The 24888-nt window shown below is 38.7% G+C and overlaps 1 protein-coding gene across 3 annotated transcripts in view; it reads left to right on the top strand.

Annotated features, from left to right (window-relative positions):
- The window catches only part of ldah (lipid droplet associated hydrolase), a 94709-nt gene extending 70086 nt beyond the window's left edge, over positions 1 to 24623 (top strand). For 2 of the 3 annotated variants that reach the window (XM_066704038.1, XM_066704047.1), the window contains 2 exons: positions 17515 to 17597; positions 21767 to 24623. In XM_066704038.1, coding sequence (XP_066560135.1) covers positions 17515 to 17597; positions 21767 to 21958 — 275 coding nt within the window. In that variant the 3' untranslated portion in view covers positions 21959 to 24623. The remainder of the gene's footprint in view (positions 1 to 17514; positions 17598 to 21766) is intronic. The other variant, XM_066704057.1, reaches the window with a different exon arrangement.
- Positions 24624 to 24888: the final 265 nt, after the last annotated feature.

The following is a 24888-nucleotide window of genomic DNA, read 5'->3' as shown; positions in this document are numbered from 1 at the left end:
AAAATGCACGTCTTCTGTGTCATTCAGCTGGTATGCAGGAAAACTCATTATTTTGTTTATTGCGAAGCTTCCCCCCCTCTCAAATACATGGTTGTGTATTTTTTCTGTTTGGTTTTTGAGAGATTTGTTAATGCGTGTGTCAAGAAGAGGACAGATCTTATCTGTCTTTACCAGCTGGCCTGGCGTATACACTGAAAAATAGCTTTATTTCAAAGAGTTCTACCAAAACAAATATAATAAATCTGCAGTCATCTTAAGCCTCTATGCTGCTGGCACTGTGCTGCAATCATCTTCAATGGCTACCTTTTTCTCCTCCTATTATCTCTTATTATCTTCTTGTCAGTTAACATTCAGAGCCAAAGAAAGGATCTCTAAGACAATATTACCTAGTTGTAATATTAAGAATAAGAATACGTATTTTCTGTGAAATATGTATATGCATGCCATTCAAGGTGTTTTTTATTTTATTTTTTACATTGATAATTCTTGTAGAAAACCATTTACACGTAACATTCATATGAATTAAAACCCTTTATTTTTTGCATTTTACATCAAACTTAATTGTGCAGTTTTTTGTAACGTTTTTAATAACTTTTAAATACCAATCAAAACTCTCTCTCTCTCTCTCTCTCTCTCTCTCTCCCCCCCTCTTATATATATATATATATATATATATATATATATATATATATATATATATATAGTACACTGTAAAAAGTTTTATGCAGGTGTGACAAAATGCTGTAAAGTAAGAATGCTTTCAAAAATAGACATGTTAATAGATTATATTTATTATAAATACAAAGTGAGTGAACAGAAGAAAAATCTACATCAAATCCATATTTGGTGTGACCACCCTTTGCCTTCAAAACAGCATCAATTCTTCTAGGTTCACTTGCACACAGTTTTTGAAGGAACTCGGCAGGTAGGTTGGCCCAAACATCTTGGAGAACTAACCACAGTTCTTCTGTGGATTTAGGCAGCCTCAGTTGCTTCTCTCTCTTCATGTGATCCCAGACAGACTCGATGATGTTGAGATCAGGGCTCTGTGGGGGCCATACCATCACTTCCAGGATTCCTTGTTCTTCTTTACGTTGAAGATAGTTATTAATGACTGTCGCTGTATGTTTGGGGTCATTGTCATACTGCAGAATAAATTTGGGGGAATTTAAGATGCCTCCCTGATGGTATTGCATGATGGATAAGTATCTGCCTGTACTTCTCAGCACTGAGGAGACCATTAATTCTGACCAAATCCCCAACTCCATTTGCAGAAATGTAGCCCCAAACTTGCAAGGAACCTCCACCATGCTTCACTGTTGCCTGCAGACACTCATCAGTGTACCGCTCTCCAGCCCTTCGGTGACCAAACTGCCTTCTGCTACAGCCAGATATTTCAGATTTTGACTCATCAGTCCAGTGCACCTGCTGCCATTTTTCTGCACCCCAGTTCCTGTGTTTCCGTGTATAGTTGAGTCGCTTGGCCTTGTTTCCACGTCGGAGGTATGGCTTTTTGGCTGTAAGTCTTCCATGAAGGCCACTTCTGACCAGACTTCTCCGGACAGTAGATGGGTGTACCAGGGTCCCACGGTTTTCTGCCAGTTCTGAGCTTATGGCACTGCTGGACATCTTCCGATTGCGAAGGGAAGTAAGCATGATGTGTCTTTCATCTGCTGCAGTAAGTTTCCTTGGCTGACCACTGGGTCTACGGTCCTCAGTGTTGCCCGTTTCTTTGTGCTTCTTCAAAAGAGCTTGGACAGCACATCTGGAAACCCCTGTCTGCCTTGAAATGTCTGCCTGGGAGAGACCTTGCTGATGCAGTATAACTACCTTGTGTCTTGTTGCTGTGCTCAGTCTTGCCATGGTGTATGACTTGACAGTAAACTGTCTTCAGCAACCTCACCTTGTTAGCTGAGTTTGGCTGTTCTTCACCCAGTTTTATTCCTCCTACACAGCTGTTTCTGCTTCAGTTAATGATTGTGTTTCAACCTACATATTGAATTGATGATCATTAGCACCTGTTTGGTATAATTGTTTAATCATACACCTGACTATATGCCTACAAAATCCCTGACTGTGTGTAAGTGTACCTAGAAGAATTGATGCTGTTTTGAAGGCAAAGGGTGGTCACACCAAATATGGATTTGATTTAGATTTTTCTTCTGTTCACTCACTTTGCATTTAGTGAATTGATAAATATAATCTATTAACATGTCTATTTTTGAAAGCATTCTTACTTTACAGCATTATTTCACATCTGCCTAAAACTTTTGCACAATACTGTGTATATATATATATATATATATATATATATATATATATATATATATATATATATATATATACAAAATATTAGGTTGAGGGTCCCATCATTTTTGTCCATGCCATTTTCATTAGTTTTATTATTTATAATATTATGTTGAAAAAGAAAATCAAAAGCAAAGTCTGATTTCTATTAAATATGGAATAAACAATGGTGGATGCCAATTTATTTTGTCAGTTTCAAGTTATTTCAGAGGAAATTCTTCATTTTTTGTGGAGGGGTACCAACAAATTTGAGCATGTCTATATATATATATATATATATATATTATGGCTGGGGGAATTAACGTGTTAATCTTTGCGATTAATTTGAAATGTTTAACACATTAAGAAAAAATAACCTAATTGACACAGCACTTTTTTTGCCTCTGTTTTAATGACTTTAATGACACAATGTCCAGAAGAAGAGAGCTGCTTTGTCCCCTGATAATGTAATGACTGGTCTGTCTCAGTTGCTGGCTTAATGTAAAAGAGTAGACAAAATCCTGGGGTGAAAAAAAATTCAATATTCTCCTTTTGTTATTCATATTGCAAAGACTTATGTACCTTTTTGAAATTCAACTGGCACTTTAACGTTTTGTTGTGTTTGATATTGTTGGTGCATATCAAGAAAGTATTTATTTTGGCCTATTGGCTTACATTCTAAGCTAATCCAGTCTTTTTGATAACCTTGATGGTTTTAATATTCAACTTGCATTTAAACACTTTGTTTATAATGTTGCTGCATTCAATATATTTTATGGGAATGACTACTCTGTAGTTCTGAGGAGAGTCTGTTTACAGTTCACAAGATGTCATTAAAAATATTATTTAAAATAGACTTCCTTTGTGTTGATTAATTTAATTAACTGATTCTATGTTTAAATATTGATGATTACAAGCTTGGGGGAAAAATGTGATTAATTGCAATTAATCACAGCAAATTGTGCGATTAATTAGTAAAAAAATTTAATCGATTCCCAGCCCTAATATATATATACACACTCACCTAAAGGATTATTAGGAACACCTGTTCAATTTCTCATTAATGCAATTATCTAACCAACCAATCACATGGCAGTTGCTTCAATGCATTTAGGGGTGTGGTCCTGGTCAAGACAATCTCCTGAACTCCAAACTGAATGTCTGAATGGGAAAGAAAGGTGATTTAAGCAATTTTGAGCGTGGCATGGTTGTTGGTGCCAGACGGGCCGGTCTGAGTATTTCACAATCTGCTCAGTTACTGGGATTTTCACGCACAACCATTTCTATGGTTTACAAAGAATGGTGTGAAAAGGGAAAAACATCCAGTATGCGGCAGTCCTGTGGGCGAAAATGCCTTGTTGATGCTAGAGGTCAGAGCAGAATGGGCCGACTGATTCAAGCTGATAGAAGAGCAACTTTGACTGAAATAACCACTCGTTACAACCGAGGTATGCAGCAAAGCATTTGTGAAGCCACAACACGTACAACCTTGAGGCGGATGGGCTACAACAGCAGAGGACCCCACCGGGTACCACTCATCTGAACTACAAATAGGAAAAAGAGGCTACAATTTGCACAAGCTCATCAAAATTGGACAGTTGAAGACTGGAAAAATGTTGCCTGGTCTGATGAGTCTCGATTTCTGTTGAGACATTCAGATGGTAGAGTCAGAATTTGGCGTAAACAGAATGAGAACATGGATCCATCATGCCTTGTTACCACTGTGCAGGCTGGTGGTGGTGGTGTAATGGTGTGGGGGATGTTTTCTTGGCACACTTTAGGCCCCTTAGTGCCAATTGGGCATCGTTTAAATGCCACGGCCTACCTGAGCATTGTTTCTGACCATGTCCATCCCTTTATGACCACCATGTACCCATCCTCTGATGGCTACTTCCAGCAGGATAATGCACCATGTCACAAAGGTCGAATCATTTCAAATTGGTTTCTTGAACATGACAATGAGTTCACTGTACTAAACTGGCCCCCACAGTCACCAGATCTCAACCCAATAGAGCATCTTTGGGATGTGGTGGAACGGGAGCTTCGTGCCCTGGATGTGCATCCCACAAATCTCCATCAACTGCAAGATGCTATCCTATCAATATGGGCCAACATTTCTAAAGAATGCTTTCAGCACCTTGTTGAATCAATGCCACGTAGAATTAAGGCAGTTCTGAAGGCGAAAGGGGGTCAAACACAGTATTAGTATGGTGTTCCTAATAATCCTTTAGGTGAGTGTATATATATATATACACCAATCAGCCATAACATTATGACCACCTGCCTAATATTTTGTAGGTCCCCATTTTGCTGCCAAAACAGCCATGACCCATCGAGGCATGGACTCCACTAGACCTCTGAAGGTGTGCTGTGGTATCTGGCACCAAGACGTTAGCAGCAGATCCTTTCAGTCCTGTAAGTTGCGAGGTGGGGCCTCCATGGATCGGACTTGTTTGTCCAGCACATCCCACAGATGCTTGATTGGATTGAGATCTGGGGAATTTGGAGGCCAAGTCAACACCTTGAACTCGTGATTCATCAGACCAGGCCACCTTCTTCCATTGCTCCGTGGTCCAGTTCTGATGCTCACGTGTCCATTGTAGGAGCTTTCGGCAGTGGACAGGGGTCAGCATGGGCACCCTGACTGGTCTGCGGCTACGCAGCCCCATACGCAACAAACTGCGATGCACTGTGTGTTCTGACACCTTTCTATCAGAACCAGCATTAACTTCTTCAGCAATTTGAGCTACAGTAGCTCATCTGTTGGATCGGACCACACGGGCCAGCCTTCGCTCCCCACGTCCATCAATGACCCTTGGCCCCCCATGACCCTGTCGCCGGTTCACCTCTTTTCCTTCCTTGGACCACTTTTGATAGGTACTGACCACTGCAGACTGGGAACACCCCACAAGAGCTGCAGTTTTGGAGATGCTCTGACCCAGTCGTCTAGCCATCACAATTTGGCCCTTGTCAAAGTCGCTCAGATCCTTACGCTTGCCCATTTTTCCTGCTTCTAACACATTAACTTTGAGGACAAAATGTTCACTTGCTGTCTAATATATCCCAACCACTGACAGGTGCCATGATAACGAGATTATCAGTGTTATTCACTTCACCTGTCAGTGGTCATAATGTTATGGCTGATCAGTGTGTATATATATATATGTACTTTTTTGTACATATATTTTTTGCTTTGTTGTATTGAAGTCTAGTAGTGTTTCAGCAGGCATATGGAATGCCTCTACTCTTTAGATCCCATGAAACCAGTCTTGGCCACAAAATCCTATTACTCTTGCAAAATTGCCATTGGCCTCTTGGTGGCCTCTCTGATCAGTCTCCTTGCTCTGTCATCCAGTTTGAAGGGACAACCTCATCTAGGCGGGGTCTTGGTGGTGCCATACACACTCAATTTCTTAATAATCGTCTTGACCGATGAAATCGTGGGGTAGGATGTGTAGATAAATGTAAAAAACTAAAAACAATTTTACTGCATTTTAATTCCAGGCAATTAGGCAAAGAAAGGTGAAAAGTTTGAAAGACTTCCTATAGGCTCTGTATATATGAGGGTAAGTCAAAAAGAATGCGCCAAGTGATATTGCAATCGTCCCAACTGCTGAATGTGCACACTGCTGCCCACACTGGTGAAAAACTCTAGCAGCTACGCTTTGAGATCTTATAATGTCCACCATATAGCCCTGACCGTGCTATTTGGGATTATCATCTGTTTGGTCCTCACAACGATGCTTTAATTGGCCCCCTTTTGCCAGTGAGCATGAGTTGAAGGGAACAGTGTGTACGCTGCTTGCCGCCCTGCCGATGTGTGTTGAAAAGTTGAAAAATTATATTGATAAAATTAAAAAATGTGAGTTGTATATTGTTGTTGTGTTAATTTGAATAAATAAATTGCAGATACATTTTGACTTACCCTCATGTATATTTAAGATGTAAACACATAAATAAGAAAATACCTAATTCTGCAGACAACCAGATTGATAAAACATATCTTCTGGATGTGTGACAGGAGACCAAGGAGTTAATAATTATCTTTACATGAAGGCAAAGCACAGTTCCGTTCCATTCTGGAAGGAAAATGCAAGCTGAAACTTTTTATTGACTTGTGTGGTTTTTACTTTTGCTAGTTATAAGGCAGTAGTTTGTATTTCAATTGGATACCCTTCAATAAGTGTGGTTAGAGGCGTATAAATCAGTGGTTCTGAGACTGTGGTTGTAGGGCCTCTTTGGCTCCCTGGAGGCTATTACTTATATTTGCCTCTTACTTGCCGTATCTATAAAGGATTCTTACTATAAAATCACAGGGTTACAATTGCAGAACAGGATATTTCTGGTTAAATGAAAAACTGTTAAGTGGCTAAGTAAAAAATTATATAAATACATGCATATTATGATTATTATTTTTTATTATTTGGTGAGACATGGATGAAGACCTAATACACTGGCACTACACACAATACAGTAAAGTATGTTTTTCAGCGGGGGAGTCCGTAATCAAAATGTTGTTAATTCTCTAAAATCTATAATCTATCTATCTATAATCTCTATCTCTCCCTGTGTATATATAATCTTATATATATTTATACATGACCCTAGGCATTCCACATTCCCTTGCTTTCAATATACTTGATGTCCCATTTTTCTGTCCACTACCTATATGTATGTATGTGTGGGGTGTGTATGTGTGTATACAGTTAGGTCCAAAAATATTTGGACAGTGACACAATTTTCATCATTTTGGCTCTGTACGCCAAAACAGTAGATTTGTTCTTTAAGTGTAGACTTTCATCTTTAATATGAGGGTAGTTACATCCAAACTGGGTGAACGGTATAGGAATTACACCAATTTTTATATGTGGTCCCCCCATTTTTAAGGGCTCAAAAGTAATTGGACAAACTAACATAATCTTTAATTAAATTGAGATTTTCAATACTTGTTTGCAAATCCTTTGCAATCACTGACCGCCTGAAGTCTGGAACCCATAGACATCACCAGATGCTGGGTTTCTTGCCTGGTGATGCTCTGCCAGGCCTGTACTGCAGCTGTCTTTAGTTCCTGCTTGTTCTTGGGGTGTTTTGCCTTCAGTTTTGCCTTCAGCCAGTGAAATGCTGCTCAATTGAATTCAGGTCAGGTGATTGACTTGGCCACTGCAGAACTTTCCACTTCTTCGCCCTTAAAAAGTCTTGGGTTGCTTTCGCAGTATGCTGCAGGTCATTTTCCATCTGCACTGTGAAGCGCCATCCAATGAGTTTTGAAGCATTTGGCCGAATCTGAGCAGATAATATAGCCCTAAACACTTTTTTTTTCTGCTTTTGTCTGCCATACATGCCCATGCCATAACATGCTTCACTGATGAGATGGTACGCTTCAGATCATGAGCAGTTCCTTCCCTTCTCCATACTCTTCTCTTCCTATCATTCTGGTACAAGTTGATCTTTGTCTCATCTGTCCACATGTTGTTCCAGAACTGTACAGGGTTCTTTAGATGTTTTTTGGTAACTCTAACCTGGTCTTCCTGTTTCCTATTTACATCTTATGGTAAACCCTCTGTATTTACTCTGGTGAAGTCTTCTCTTGATTGTTGACTTTGACACAGATATGCCTACCTGCTGGAGGGTTTCATGATCTGCCCAACTGTTGTTGGGGTTTTTCTTCACCAGGGAAGGAATTCTTCTGTCATCCACCACAGTTGTTTTCCATGGTCTTCTGGGCCTTTTGGGCATACAGAACCAAAATTAAGAAAATTGTGTCCTTGTCCAAATATTTATGGACCTAACTGTATATATACACCAATCAGCCATAACATTATGACCACTGACAGGTGGAGTGAATAACACTGATAATCTCGTTATCATGGCACCTGTCAGTGGGTGGGATATATTAGGCAGCAAGTGAACATTTTGCCCCCAAAAATGGGCAAGCGTAAGGATCTGAGGGACTTTGACAAGGGTCAAATTGTGATGGCTAGATGACTGGGTCAGAGCATCTCCAAAACTGCAGCTCTTGTGGGGTGTTCCCGATCTGCAGTGGTCAGTACCTATCAAAAGTGGTCCAAGGAAGGAAAAACAGTGAACCGGCGACAGGGTCATGGGCGGCCAAGGCTCATTGATGCACGTGGGGAGCGAAGGCTGGCCCGTGTGGTCCGATCCAACAGATGAGCTACTGTATTTCAAATTGCTGAAAAAGTTCATGCTGGTTCTGATAGAAAGGTGTCAGAACACACAGTGCATCGCAGTTTGTTGCGTATGGGGCTGCGTAGCCGCAGACCAGTCAGGGTGCCCATGCTGACCCCTGTCCACTGCCGAAAGCGCCTACAATGGGCACGTGAGCATCAGAACTGGACCACGGAGCAATGGAAGAAGGTGGCCTGGTCTGATGAATCACGAGTTCAAGGTGTTGACTTGGCCTCCAAAGTCCCCAGATCTCAATCCACTCGAGCATCTGTGGGATGTGCTGGACAAACAAGTCCGATCCATGGAGGCCCCACCTCGCAACTTACAGGACTGAAAGGATCTGCTGCTAACGTCTTGGTGCCAGATACCACAGCACACCTTCAGAGGTCTAGTGGAGTCCATGCCTCGACGGGTTAGGGCTGTTTTGGCGGCAAAAGGAGGACCTACACAATATTAGGCAGGTGGTCATAATGTTATGGCTGATCAGTGTATATATGTACTTAGATGAGGTATGCAGGGTAAGTATGAAGGTATTTAATACATTCCACAGCAGATAACTCCCAAAACTATCATGTGCACATTGGCAGTGTTAAATCTGAATGCGAAGACACACTTTAAGAATATATATCCTGTACCCCAGAATACTGGGTACATTTCTGTATGAATTGAAATGTACATTATCTTCAGGAACTTTTGGATGATACTTTAATGCTAATCCTAGAGATTATATTGTGTCTGGGTGACACAGCAGGTTTTGCCTCTAATGACACCAGGGGTCAGAGTTAAATCCCAGTCTGTCCAAAGACAGAAAGCTGCCCCCCGCCACACACACACACACACACACACACACACACACACGTCTGCATTTCAAAGTTCAAAATCATGGATGGAATCTGCACTTCAGTTAAGATGGGACAAGTGGTTCTGAAAGTGTGTGTATGTACGAGATACTTTGGAGATATTGTTTTAACAGCCTCCAGGCGTATCTGTGAAAAGAGGCAGGAAATATTCTGTTAGAGGTAGAATCCACAGAAACCGTATGCCAAGGGGTTAGATTGTGTGTCTGTCTGTGTTTGAAAACATTGCTGTGTTGCATAAGCTGCAATACAGCAACAAAAAAATCATTTCAGCTTGTTCCTACAAAACAAATTGAAATCTAATTTAACAGTTACGATATCCAGACAAAAAAAAAAATACTTCATAAGTTTTTAATATTGTCTAGTGACTGAGTCTGAGTTACTGTCACAGAAATTCATGGAGTAAGTATCCTATTGACACACCATCCCCAAAACATTCTCCACCAGAGTGTTTAAATAGGCCCGAAGGGATTCCTGTCTGGAGGATTGAGTGCAGTTCACTCAACAGGCCAGCCCAATCCTGTACAGCCCTCGACCTTTCAGAGAGATAGGCCAGTACCTGTGGTTAGTCCACAGGGAACTTAATGCAGCACCGAAGGAGTATTTGTCTGCCCCCTTTGTCATTAGGGCTTTAAAGAGAAAAAAATTGTGCTTGGCTGTGGTGTGGTTTTGTTCTGAAGTTTTCAGCAAGGAAGGGGAAAAAACTCTAAGAGTGTCTTGTGATTCTCCACTATATTAAAGTTGATTTATTTTTAACCTAATTTGAAACAGTTTATTGATTACATTTGTGATGTAGGACAGGCATGAGCTACACAATTCAAACATTACATAACAATAAACCATTCCTGATGATTTTATTGACTTCTCTGCGGACACTGCTCAGGGAAATCAGGGAGCCACGAGTCAACGCAGTTCAGAGATGGGCCTGCTTCCACAGTGCAATACCTTTTCATCGCTAAATGATGAAGGGCATGTGAGAGCCTCAGGGAAGGAGGTGGAATGCTATACACTGCCAAGATGCTGAAACTGTGAAGATAACTGTATCAGGGGATGTCTCCTGGATCACTGCTCAGATCATCACCCTCTCTGTTGTGTGTGTATCTGTCTGTCTGACTAGGAGTCGCCAGCTCCTGCCGGATAGAGGCCGTTCAAAAAGACATCCATTCGCCACGCTGCCCTGGCCAGGGATGGGGCCTCACGCTTCTGTGTTCAGTAAATATGCAGGCAGTGCCAGCAAATGGGCGGCCTCGTGCTTTTCTTTACGTGCTTCGTCTGGTCCCTCTTGGTCTGCAAGGCGTATGCTGCGCCTGTGGGGTCTCGATTCCCCTGACTCATCTTCACCCGTGGTTGAGCTCCTTGGCTTCAGAGCTGTCCTCTTGCAGGACTGTCCATCAAGATCAATTGCCTGTAGCGCTGATGACAATATGAAGCACCTCGTTTCAGGGCTGCCTGCCACTAGCCAGGCAATTGTGCAGGAAATCAGGATTGAGAGCAGACTCTTCCAGTGCTGAAAGATACGCCTTGGCAATGTCCTGAGCCTTGCTGCACAGGCATTTTAAAGGAAAATGATACTATACTTAGCAAAGAGACAGGTTAACAATCAGATGCTGTGCTGAAGCTAACAATGTACGTTTAATCTTAATGTTTAATTTCACAATCGCAAAAAGAAAATGTAAATTGTTTAATCATTAGCATAATGAATGTCTCCCATGTTACTCTGTAGTAAGATTTACTTCTCGTCTTATTTTCTTTTTAAACATATGTCTATTTCTTATTATAATACTAAAATAAGCTTATATTAGACCACAGATTGGTTAGGTTGCATGATAAATCCTCTCAACACTGAAACGGGTCAAGTTCCTGTCAATTTCCTTAGAAAACATGCAAGGTTGTTCCAGGAAACTGGACGAAGAGCTGGTGTATGTGAAAACTCCACCCACCAAAGAGAAATATTGTTTGTAATGATTAATTAGATGCTAAAAGCTATGTGCATGTAGGTATCTGCATGTATGCATTTATGTATGCGTATAAACCTTTATTTGTCTACATACACACATTCACACTGTCTTTTTTCAAGTAAAAGCAACACATTGGAACCTCATGCACTTGAAAATCCGCAATGACACTGTGCAGCTACATTAAATCACTGGTTGCATAACACATAACACAAAGACTAGGGAGCCTTGTGTATGTAGCCTTTGCTGATCTCCAAAACAGGGTCAGACTATGTCAGACGTCCATCAGTTTCCTCAAATGTATCTCCAGGAAGTATTATCCTCAAGCTGTCTTTGTGAAAACTGAGATCTGATCCCAAGAGCAACAGTGAAGAAAAGCCAAACAAGCTGAATTTCACTTAGTTGTCGCCCTTCTTTTTTTTTTTTTTTTTTTTTTTTTTTGCAGCCTGTCAGCTCAATTTTTTTTTTATTTAAACCTAAGGGTCAGATTCAACATATGTTTTCTGCAATATCCATGAGATTTGCTTTACTCAAAGTTGAGAACTAAATCAGAGCCCTTTCTGTGATCTTTTCCAGCAACGAAAACCTTCTTTGAAAAAATGGATCTAGGGATTGTCAATTGTAAGCAGGTGTATGCAGTTCCTGTTCATTATTATGAGACTGTTTTGTTTTGTTTGCTTGTTTGTTTTAAACAATTAAAGATTTACATAAATACATGAAACACTATGACAAATTGTGTATAGCCTTTAAAATCCAAATATGTCCTCTTTAAACTTGGTAAATGAAAATGATGAAAGTTTATTTTCTTAGTTAAGAGTGTTGTTGGCTTGCATATGTATGTATTTTTGTGTTTTTTCCCTCCAATGTGTCATCAAACCAAACTTATTAGACTCACCGCCCTTGAATTAAATAAAACGTTTACTAAATGCTGCTACTAACATTGGATTTTGCATGTACAGTTTCGTGCTTAGATCTTTCTGTTCTGTTCCAGTTGTTGAAATAGACACGGAATGAATTTTGCTTACTATAAATACATATTCCTCAGGACATTGGCTTCAAAACTCCTCACCCCCAATCCCCATGCAAATAAACCACACATTACTCACTGCAAATGGCAAATAAATTCTGTTTTGTTATTGGAGAGGTTAAGCGGAACAATATGTATGAACAGCACTTGACAAATGGGTCTTATCAGTTGCAGATCACATGTGCATTACTAAAGGGCCTTTTGTTGTCTATGATTTAAGGTTAGACTTAATCAATACTTCCATTATTCTGCATGAACAACTGTGTTGAGACACTGGTAAATAAAAAGCTATGGCATTATCTGTGGTATAAATGGAAACTTGTATATTTAGTGTTTATTATTCTTTATTATTATTTTCAGTATTTTCCAGCAGTAAGTTACGCACTGTGGTCAGAAAAATGCTAATAACCTAGAAGATGTGCCAAAAAGGCAAAGAAATCTTTTCATTACAAGCAGCTGACTGAGCATTTGTTAGGAAACGAACAACATCCAAGTCAAACAGTTGAATGACTTTGAAACTGTTTTAGGTTCATTTTTGAAACCTCATCTTTGCCCATATACCCATATAACCTCTCCGTAAAGCATAAAATCAAATATAATAATAATAACAAAACCACTCGTTTGTTTGGATTAAAAAATATTTGTTTGAATTCTAAATGCAGCCAAATAAAGTTAACTGAATGTGGCCCCCGACTGATAAGGCAGAATTCACAATGTTTTTTTCCAGAGATGTTTTGTTAATAGAAAAAAATGTATTTTTTTATTTTATTTTATTTTTGTAAGATTTTGTTTTTGTTATTTTGTAATTGTTTGATCATTTAAGTCATAAGTTCAAGCTTGATATAACCTATAGCCCACCTTGTAACGCCAGCTGTATCTATGAGCAAATCTTCTTAAGATGCTGAGTACATGAACATGCTTTTGGAATAAGTGCTACTTCATTTTACTATTTACCGTAACTTGTGCATAATTAATTTTGTTCCAAATGATACAATTCTGAATGAATGAGTTATGCACAGCTTCAAACATATGTTTTGAATTGCTCACCGTTAACTGACCACTTGCTAGGCACACATAGGCTTCAACAGTTCCACTTAGGACATTTTTGGCTCTTGAGGGAATGATTCAGGCTACCTCATACCAGCCTCATACTCACTAAAAATACTCACATAGACTTGAATGTGAGAGAAATAATGACACAACTACATTTGGCTGGCAGAACCGTCAAAGACAATGGGCAACATTGTCCGGAAATGTTCTGAAGTGGTGCAAATGTATTTTTGAATATCAGAATGAGGGAAGTCTTTAACAAGTATTTAACAAATGGCTAGAATATGTTTATTACATATACACTCACCTAAAGGATTATTAGGAACACCATACTAATACTGTGTTTGACCCCCTTTCGCCTTCAGAACTGCCTTAATTCTACGTGGCATTGATTCAACAAGGTGCTGAAAGCATTCTTTAGAAATGTTGGCCCATATTGATAGGATAGCATCTTGCAGTTGATGGAGATTTGTGGGATGCACATCCAGGGCACGAAGCTCCCGTTCCACCACATCCCAAAGATGCTCTATTGGGTTGAGATCTGGTGACTGTGGGGGCCAGTTTAGTACAGTGAACTCATTGTCATGTTCAAGAAACCAATTTGAAATGATTCGACCTTTGTGACATGGTGCATTATCCTGTTGGAAGTAGCCATCAGAGGATGGGTACATGGTGGTCATAAAGGGATGGACATGGTCAGAAACAATGCTCAGGTAGGCTGTGGCATTTAAACGATGCCCAGTTGGCACTAAGGGGCCTAAAGTGTGCCAAGAAAACATCCCCCACACCATTACACCACCACCACCAGCCTGCACAGTGGTAACAAGGCATGATGGATCCATGTTCTCATTCTGTTTACGCCAAATTCTGACTCTACCATCTGAATGTCTCAACAGAAATCGAGACTCATCAGACCAGGCAACATTTTTCCAGTCTTCAACTGTCCAATTTTGGTGAGCTTGTGCAAATTGTAGCCTCTTTTTCCTATTTGTAGTGGAGATGAGTGGTATCCGGTGGGGTCTTCTGCTGTTGTAGCCCATCCGCCTCAAGGTTGTACGTGTTGTGGCTTCACAAATGCTTTGCTGCATACCTCGGTTGTAACGAGTGGTTATTTCAGTCAAAGTTGCTCTTCTATCAGCTTGAATCAGTCGGCCCATTCTCCTCTGACCTCTAGCATCAACAAGGCATTTTCGCCCACAGGACTGCCGCATACTGGATGTTTTTCCCTTTTCACACCATTCTTTGTAAACCCTAGAAATGGTTGTGCGTGAAAATCCCAGTAACTGAGCAGATTGTGAAATACTCAGACCGGCCCGTCTGGCACCAACAACCATGCCACGCTCAAAATTGCTGAAATCACCTTTCTTTCCCATTCAGACATTCAGTTTGGAGTTCAGGAGCTTGTCTTGACCAGGACCACACCCCTAAATGCATTGAAGCAACTGCCATGTGATTGGTTAGTTAGATAATTGCATTAATGAGAATTTGAACAGGTGTTCCTAATAATCCTTTAGGTGAGTGTATAGTGTCTATAGAAAGTGTACACAACCTTGAACTTTTTTTATTTTATAGGATAGGTCTCTACCAACTTTTCACACCTAAATTTGGCAATTTTTGACCATTCTTCTTTACAGAACTGTTCAAGCTCTGAACAGCAATCTTCAAGTAATGCCATAAATATTCGATTGGATTCAGGTCGGAGCTCTGACTAGGCCGCACAAGGACAATTACCTTATTGTTCCTTAGCTACTCCAGTGTAGCCTTGGCTGTGTGCTTTGGGTTGTTGTCATGCAGACAGGTGAACCAAACAATGCTTTGCATTTAGGCAAAAAGATTAATTTTAGTTTTGTCAGAATTCACTACAGAATCTCTAGAGTGTTTTTTTTTTTTTTTTTTTTTTGCATATTTCAAAGTGGACTCAATATGGGCTAGATTTCTGGAGTGCTTGAGACATTGTATTTGAAAGCTTATTGGTGCACATGGATGAGTCTTAGCTTTGAAATGCACTACCCTGTAGAGGAAACCTACAGGGACTGCTGAATTTATCCTTAAATCATTTGAATCACTACAATTGAACAAAGGTGGAGGGAACTTAATTGTTGTGTGATTGGTTACACCTGAGCTAATTTAGGATTGCTATTATAAGGGGGGTGGACAATTATACAACCACCTTCCAACTTTTCTACTACTTTCCAGAATATGTTTTTCACTTGGAAGTCGTGAGGTAGGATGTGCCAAAATGTATGTCGTATAATTCTGCAAGTCGTCGTCTTTTAATTATTATTATTTGATCATTTATACAATAAATTATATTAAACCATCCATACGTTCAGAAATCTAAACCTATATGTTTTAAATGCATCATCTAGTGTATAAGAAATATAACAGCTGTTCTTGTTTGTGGTTTGTTTGTTATGTCTATGAGTCTATGATGTATTAAAACACAGATTTACATTACAATATTTCATATTAACTATGGGAAAATCATTTCTGTGTCTTCCAAAATTATAACACAGCAGATTGAATGCTATGGAAATTCTACAGATTATTTTATTATTTTATTTATTGACTTATATTGGGTATTACTGTTGACAGAAACAAAGTTACATTACAGTATAAAATGGCAGCTATTAAGGTTTCATATTATTCAATAAAGTTTAACTGTTTTCCCTCTTCTTTTAAGCCAAGACCAGGCAACCTAAGACTCTTTGAAAGCTAGGTTCACGGAAGCTTGGTTTCAGTCTGTTGGGATGTAATTTAAATTACTGATTCATTAGCCAGAGGATAAACAGATATGCATTTGTCCTAAATATCTGAGTGGTAATATAATATTGATTTTTATTTAATTTAAGGACAGACCATATTTCTGTAACATATGTGGCTCACATCTGTTAATCAACTCCTTTTGATTCCAGTGCCTGTGTATCACCCCAAACCTACACAATGCAAGTATTCAGAGACTTCATTTTGCTGCTGTCGCTAATAGTTTCTCCTGTAAATCAGGGGCCAAGTGTAGCTCTTGCTTTGTGACACCCACGGAAACGAAAACTATCAGGTTCAGAGGCATAGACAAAGTGCATTAAACACTTTTTTTCTTTAAGTAGGAAATTACTTAAAAGAAAATAAAACAGTGATATATGAAAACAGTACTTAAATCAATCACTGGTTCTATATTTAACCACTTCATCCTAGTGTCAGTAAAGAAAGCCTTTATTTCATCACTGGACACAGAGACAGCACAGCATTCATTTCCGAGCATCCCACTTGAGCTCATACACAGTCGCTTGTTTCCATGTGATAGAGCAAGTTGCGTGGAAATGTGAGAAGGTTACTGGGCCTAAAACTGTAACAGAATAGAAGTGAAGGATTGGTAGGAAGAAGTTGAAGGAAGTGAACTCCAAGTAGGATATTAATACTCCTCTCTTATATATTTTTTGTGTCATGGGGTGAGGCAGTCATCATTCTAGGCTTTCCCAGGTCAAAACCTTTGCTTTTGTTAATCATCTATATTAGGCAATGAATCTTCAGAGGTTAAAAACAAATCAAAATGCTTTGCAATGTATACTCGAGAACGGGAAGGAGAGAAAGAAAGAAAAAGAACGAAAGAAAGAAAAGATTTATTGTTTTCCTGCTTTTGTGTTTCACTATTTATTTCTTCATATACTTTCTCATGGGGAAACACTTATACTTGCCATGCTTTTCACTTGAAGCATAATTTACACAGACTTTTGTCCCCCAAGTTAGGGTTTAATAAAACTTTTCAAGCTGAAAAGGGAAATGCAAAAGAACACCGGATCAAAGTACTCGTTGTTTTTTTGCTTCCCCTGAGAAAAACAATATGCGTTCTTTCCTGTGCTCTATTACATTACGACGGAGATTGTGCATCACTGAGCCTTTGTAGTTGCTTATAAAACGCTGAGATACCTATCATCCCTTTAGCAATACAGCAATGACTACATTGGGATTCTCTCTCTCTGAGCTATTAGAACAAATGGAAAAAGGCTTTGTCAAACTCTAAACGTTTCTGTTTTATATTCCAATGTCATTATGGATCTGTATGGAACATTTTCATTTTTCTTTTCCTCTTGCATAACGCACAACAGTCATATTCATTTTAGAATTCAATCATAACTTTTTGTTTTTTGTTTTTCAGCTAATGCCATGTATATGGGAAGCCAGGAAATGGTACAGGTCTTGGACAGAGACAATTCAACCATAAAACAAAATCTGGACAAGGTAACAAAATAAACCATTTGTTTTTGTTGTAGTTACTGATTTGTTCTGTATTTGTTTTTGATTGCCTGGGTTTGATTGATCTATGTTGTCTGTTTCATTGGATTAAATGAAAAGGACAGGCATGACATCAGCTTAAAGATATTATTACTCTGACTAATCTTTGTATAGTGTGTACCGTATAGTGGGCAGTGTCATCTTTCAGTTTCACAGCTGCAGTTTTGATAGTGGCTGAAGGGATGTAACACTTTCCAGAGGTTAAAAGGTTAATTTTGTTGGTAACCTTTTAAACGCAAGTGCATCAGATAGGTTGGTGATAGGGATTGAGCACCCAGCCGTTAAATAGCCTGCAATTTAATTCCACAAGGAATGTAGGATCAGTGGTTTAATTGTTGTTTATTAACCAGTTTCCTAGTTCGTTTAAGGCCAATGTACAGGAAGTTCTCTGAATCACTGCCACTTGAACTATGACTCTGCGAACAGACAGGTGGAAGCTGAGAAGGTGTAGTAATAGTTCCAGGCAATAAACCATTTCATCCTCTGTATTAATTACTAAATAGGTTTTCCTGCCTTACCATATTCTTTCATCTCCACATCCCATGCATTTTTCATTAACAAAAAAGTGCCTCCTGGAAACACAGCCATTCAAACTAAGCCACAAACGTAGTTCTGAAATGCCCAACCGCCATTTCTCAATGTCGGGTTGCAGTCTTGTATTAATCCACAACAGCGGCAGTGGTTTCTTGTTCCTACTTTGAAATGTGCACATTTTCTGAGATTATGCTTCCTTTTTAGCACTTCTTACTGTATATGTTAAAAATGTGCAACACGTTTTCATTATTTTTCTTAGTTCTAACATTTCTTGGGTTTCATTACCATTTAACATTATGAATATGGTGAATTCCTTTCTCTACTGAGTTCAATATCCTGTAGTGTACTATTTATTTGTTTTTGTTTATTTACTATGCTGAGCTATAAAAAAAAGTAATGGTCTTTCTAGTGTACGAGTCCCTATATTTGTGTAAATTTGTTGTTTTGTTATTTAGACTTACCCTGCAGAATGCAAACAATATAAACAAGTCTTTGAACAAGGTGTTTCCCTTCATGTTGGCTTTACCATGCATTAAGAAATCTAACATTAAACCGCTGAAAGATCGCAGATCACGTTTCACACAGACGAGTGCATTCTATGGCTGACGTTAAGCAGAGCACACTGAGCCATGTGTTAAGAGTGTGGGTATGTGGATTTTATCTATCACCGTTTGAAAAGGTGATATCATTTCATTTTTAATGTTTATCCTCTGTAAAGCTCTGACCTAAGCTAACCTCATCCTTCATAATGTACTTCTGTACAGGCTTTGCAACAAAAAAAGCACCAATTAATATCAAATTTCGGGTTGTTTGACTTAACAAAAATTTTGACTATAGTTCCAGTATTGGTGATGTAATGCAGTGTATTTACATATTTACATATTTTGTGTCTTGTATAGTCTGAATGTTACTTTTATTATCGCTCCATAATTTACTTGATGACAAGCTGGCTGGAGTGAGCTTTTTTTTCTTTTCTTCCCCCTCTTTAGCAGGATGAAAATGAACCTTTCCCAGACCCCTGATTGTACTGCATAGGAGTGTGTTTGTCTTTTTGTCTCGGTAGGGTTCTGCTTTGAGCCCAACTGAAACTGCTTTATATCAACATGTTCCTTGGAATACATCAGATTTAATTCGGCCTCAGTGGTATAGAAACCATACATTTAACAAAAGTTCAAATCGGCACTGACAGCTTGTTGTGAGATGTTAATTTAAGAGACCGCTATCCTCTCCAAATATTGTCACAATTTAAAACATGTCAGTGGCATCAAGAAGAAGTATTGATGTTTAAAAATAATGATACTTTAGGACTAGTGTCTTAGTGTCTTTCCCTCTCATTCCATTTTCCTGACAGTGTGGTGGTATTTTTAAATCAGCATATGACATTAAATATACTCTCATGTTTATAGCAAACCTATGCAGTAGAGTTTCACTGTTCAAACAGAGGTGAAGATCTAGGAGGCTGTTTTGAAACCCATACGGTACAAATCCCAGCAAGGCCCACCGAGCAGCCTGGTGTTTCCTATTTATTTAATGAGGTGACTCTCGGTCCTCTGTTCGGGTCTAAAACAACGCCAGGGCTGCGAATCTGCTTTTCATCTCGCCACCCTTTTTATACTGCTGTATTTGCATCTTACCTGGCGATTGAATGAAGGGACTCACCTGGCAAGCGACCTGCCATCCTTAGCATTTATCCTCCATCAGCGCTCCTCCTGTCTGATCCTTGGGGACCCCCAGCAGTCCAGATCCAACTAATTAATCTATTTGTAAATCTACACTATTTTGCTTTACAAAAACAGCTCTTATGTGTCCTACATTCATGTTTAAATTAGGACAATTATATGTTTTATATGTAATGTGAAACAGGGTGAGGTTCAATTGAGATCCCCTAACCTGACAACATTTACTACAATCTCATAAAATAAAAACGTACTGTTTAAAATGGGGGCACTCCCCTGTAGTTTCCCTACTAGGTTGGATACCCTGCATTCACTGTACTCAAGACACAATGAGAACCAACATTAACACCAACTATCTTGCCCTGAAAAAAGCTAGACAAGACTGGCAGCTACCTCCACTGAAACATCGCATTGTAAAGCATGCTCTTTTATGGTAGATTTATCTTAATAATAAGTGCCATTCACACTGTATCGTTTTTTTTCCTCAAACTATCAAGGTAAACAAATTCAAATTCATGGAAAATGTTGATGCAACTAACACTTAAACACATTTTTTTTAGGGAGGTATTTTTTAGAACATGATTTCATAGAGTTATTTCATTTAAAATCATCTGCTTAAATCTATATAGAAGAGAAAGAACTATGCTTGTTAGATTTAAAAACCTGGCGTTTACAACAAATAAATGTCCCTTCCTGTTTGCTAATTAGCACTAAGGAACAAGTGGCTTTTTTCAAATTCCATTCTTCACATTTTAAAGATCAGTTGAGCTTTGTCTCGTTGCTCCGTGCTGTTATAAAAGACCAAAAAGGGTTTTCAGTAACCTATTAGTTTGATTTTGCTGGACCACCCTTAGGCGGAGATAAAAGGAGTTCTTTTGTTTTAGGAGGCAATTGGTATTTCAGTTGGAATTGGTTCCATTGCTTGGCCCTCTGGGAAAGTCCCACCCTTAGAGGATTCTGTCACTATAGCCAGAAGGCTCAATGACGGTAAGGGGCTTACTGAATACTGCAGAGCGGTGGGGTGTAATTGGAAAGCATGCTTTGGCCACTGTGAAGCAGCTTGAATATTCTGTGTAATGTAAGAGTCAAACAATCAAAGGCAGCTAAATCCCCACTCTCACTTAAACCATGCAACACATGATTCAAATTATTTCATTTGTTTTCAGAATTATGACATCCAAATATCCTTGACGTTGTTCTCTGAAAATATGTTTTCACACCTTCTGAGAGCCCACTACAGTCTCTAGGGAGAGAATGCAAATTTTTCAACTTTGTATTTCACTCTCTCAGCGCACTACATTTTGATCATGCTCTGGCACGACAGGACTCATTGTTATGTTGTTTGTGAAGTCAGGGCTATGAGGAAAACCTGTCTCTTTGGTTTTAAATCTATAATAACAGCAACAAATCTAAATGATCTTTAATCTTGGCTATATGTTTCAGAGAGGCACAGTCAGCAGCTCATGTTGGTTTTATTTCAGATAATTTAATCCACTCACACATTACTAAGGTTCCCTCGATTGTGCACCTCCAGCAGCCTCCCACACCGCACAGGCAAGCAACCGCACGGTCAGTGATTGACATGTCAGTGGTGAGCAGTTGTCGATTTTGGCTGGGAACCTAAAAGGAGAGCTGCGAAAGACTTGACTGTTAACCTGAATGGTAACCGACTTACCTCTGTGGTCTCGCTGGAGCAGGGATGCCACACATGCTCTTGAAGGCCAGTGGTTTCCATTTCAACTGGTCTCATTTACCCAGCAAGCTATTTCGTCTGTGTGCTGTATGTTGGTTTGTGGCTTTGTCTTGCTAATGAACAAGTGGAAACAGACACAAGTTCCAGGTTAACAGAAGAAGAGCTTCATCAGCATTTGTGTATTAACTCCCTGTTTTTTCCCCCCATACCAGCTAATATTTTACTACGGTGCCAATGACCACTGGTGTCCAGTGCAATACTACGAAGACATAAAAAAGGATTTTCCAGAAGGCAACATTCAGCTCTGTGACAAAGGGATTCGCCATGCTTTTGTGCTGGATGCTGGAAGGGAAGTGGCATCAATGATCGCTGACTGGATTCAGGTTGACCTTGACGACTCATAGCCCTGGCTTCACAAAGGCTTCACTCATTTACTGCTCTTGTGTTCAATCAGCTGCACTAAAAAAAAAAAGTTAATTAACTGTGCAGGTGATTTCACAACAATCTAGAAATGGTTTTCCTTAAGAGAGGATATATTGTGCACTATTAAGGAGCAGAAGTCAAATTGGGCTATCTTTTTTTCATTTGTCGCCTACTTCCAAAGCTGGTTTGGGCTGTTATATCATAGGTGCTGTACTTAAGGTTGAAATATGATAAGAAATATGCATTTTGGTTTAAACTAATTAGATTTCATAATTTATAATGATTGCTCTGCAGAATTGTATAGGGATTTTAAAAGATTCACAATGCTTTTAACATGCATCTTATACACTGCACTTCATGTTTTACTTCTAATACAGCCCACCTTTGACATAACACAAGAGCAAATACTTGTTAACCTATGAAGATAAATGTTTCATAACTGTTTCATAACATGTTTAAACCTTCATTATTCAAGCATTCAGTTTTGCACTAATAAACTGAAATTCAGATCCATGTTTGTTAACTACTTGTAACTGTGTAATAAAGACTAAGGGGGGTAGTGGGCATCCTGAATTGCAAGCAATTGATAATCAGGATCAGGATTATTAAGAATCTAGTATTCTCACCCAGTGTAATTTCTACAGTATAGGTGACCCATTTATTTGACCAAAGCATTCTTCATCTTAAATAAAATTGACCCACAATGTTTTGGAGTTATCAAAACAGTATTACTGGTTATTCAGCCCCTTTCAATGTTAACATTCAGTACCAGGTGCAAGAAAAGCTGAACTATTTTGTGACAACTACTGAATAACACTGATGCACTTCAATTGTATATTGTTTTGTTGTTGTTGTTTTCGGACATTATATAATTAAATGTATTTTAAATGTCTTTTATCAGATCCTCCTGAAGGTTTTTTGATAAATGCATCTCATATCCTATGTATTTAGCACTTTTTGTTTGTTTCTTGTCCCACAACACACCCAAGGGTCTTTAAGACTTTAAATCTTAAAATATGAGAAAAGGAAGACCATTTTTTTTTTGCTTTATTTGATTTAGATTACAGACCCCCAAAAAAGTGCTGTACGAAGTGACTGGAAGTTTCTGCATCTACTTCAGGATTATTCACCATGTTAGGAAATTGGCCTTGAGATAGCGACCATTATTCATGAAAGATTTGAAATAAAAATGTATTAATCTGTAATCCCACTGCATTCCAATTCAGCTATGTGAATACCATCTCTTAGGATAAACCATTTGTGTCCAATCAAATACATTTCATGATGCTTTTCTCTTATTAAATTGTAAAATACTTGAAGAAGGCATGTGAGAAATGTAGTGCATCTTCTGCATCTGAAACCCGTCAAAGGTTATGTTTGGCAAGAAAAATTACAAAACGTTTGAGACTCCAAACCACACAATAAGGCTTGATCTGGCTGGAAGAACACTGATGTAAACTTTGATACATTTGGAGACTTTAATGCTGGGTCACACTCAAAAGAAAAGAAAAGGAAATAGTTTTCACTTTAATGTTTGTGTCAGTTTAGCCAACGTTGCTCAAGTGTGCAGCGGTGAGAAGACACAGGGGTCCGCACTGGCCTCACATGATTCATATTCCAACCTTCTGGCACCGTGTCATTCAGTGAGTTGGACCACAGTCACTGTGCGTGTGGGGGCTAATGTAGGTGAATTGTCTCCTCAGTGCTTCCTTGTACCTCATCATATGGACCGGAATAAGCGGTTCCAGGAAGCTCTGTAAGCAGGATGTACTCTGGCAGACCGTTGGAGCGGTCCAGCGTGTTACTATAAACCTCTGGCTAGGTGCACTCTGGTAAAATATACTGCTATAGCATTCCCGTCTGTGTAACTGCTCTCTGTTTTTCACATGTGAAGCCTGAACTGTTAACCACATCGTGGAGACATGTGGAGGGAAACCACGGGGAAAGGTCAATCTCGATCTTGTCTAAAACTTTTCATACCGACTGTTTGAAATACTCAGTTGTACTGTATTTTTTCCTATTTTTCTGAGTAGATATTGGTTCAAGCTTGATGCAGATTCCTGCTATACATGCAAATGTGTTGCAACAGAAAGTATATTTGCTTAAAATTGTCTGCAGCTGATAATATAAAAAATAGATTTAGGTTATGAAGAAAAGTGAAAAGAATTATATTTATATGTGGCCTGTTTAGCTTTTCCCTTTACAATATATTCAAGTGTTTAACAGTTCTCAAGAGAGGATAAATGAAACACTAGTGGTTATATAAATACTCTCCCTATACTGTATGTGATTTTTTTTAACACTTGATGTTATGGTATGCTCATATTGCATTTATGATACAGTATATTTTGACTTTAGTACTCTTACCAATCGTGTCAAACTTGTAATGCAAAATGTAAAATAAATTGAATAGCATATCAATGTTTCTTGTTTCCTACAGGAACTCAAAAAATCCACTGTTGAAAAAATGTTTTTGATTGTTTTGTGTTAATAAAAACAAAATGTTTTTTGGTGGTAGACATGATCAACAATTATATATATTTTTTTACTATTGCAATGTAGGAATGTTTAGTCTTTGAGAGGACAAAATAATGTCACATGATAGTGTTTGTCTTTGGATCATAAGTAAAGGTTTTATGAAAGCCATGTTTACTGTTTTTAGTAATACTGTGACTCCCTTTTAGTTAATTGCTTGACATAAAAATACATCCTTTTTTTATTTTAATAATTCATTTTTTTCTCCAAACTCTGAATGTGGTTTAAATCTGTCAGGAACTTTTTCGATAAACATAGTCTTGTTTTATAAAAAGCAATTAACATGTACAAGCTGAAGTCTAGACCTTTTTAAAACCACCACAACTTTTCCTTATCGCACATCCTAGAATTCAGAAAATCCTAGCCTACTTAACTT

The sequence above is a fragment of the Amia ocellicauda genome, chromosome 1 (assembly GCF_036373705.1).
Source record: "Amia ocellicauda isolate fAmiCal2 chromosome 1, fAmiCal2.hap1, whole genome shotgun sequence".
Classification (NCBI taxonomy): domain Eukaryota; kingdom Metazoa; phylum Chordata; class Actinopteri; order Amiiformes; family Amiidae; genus Amia; species Amia ocellicauda.
Note: the sequence above shows the minus strand (reverse complement) of the source record. Positions and strands in the feature narration are given on the sequence as shown.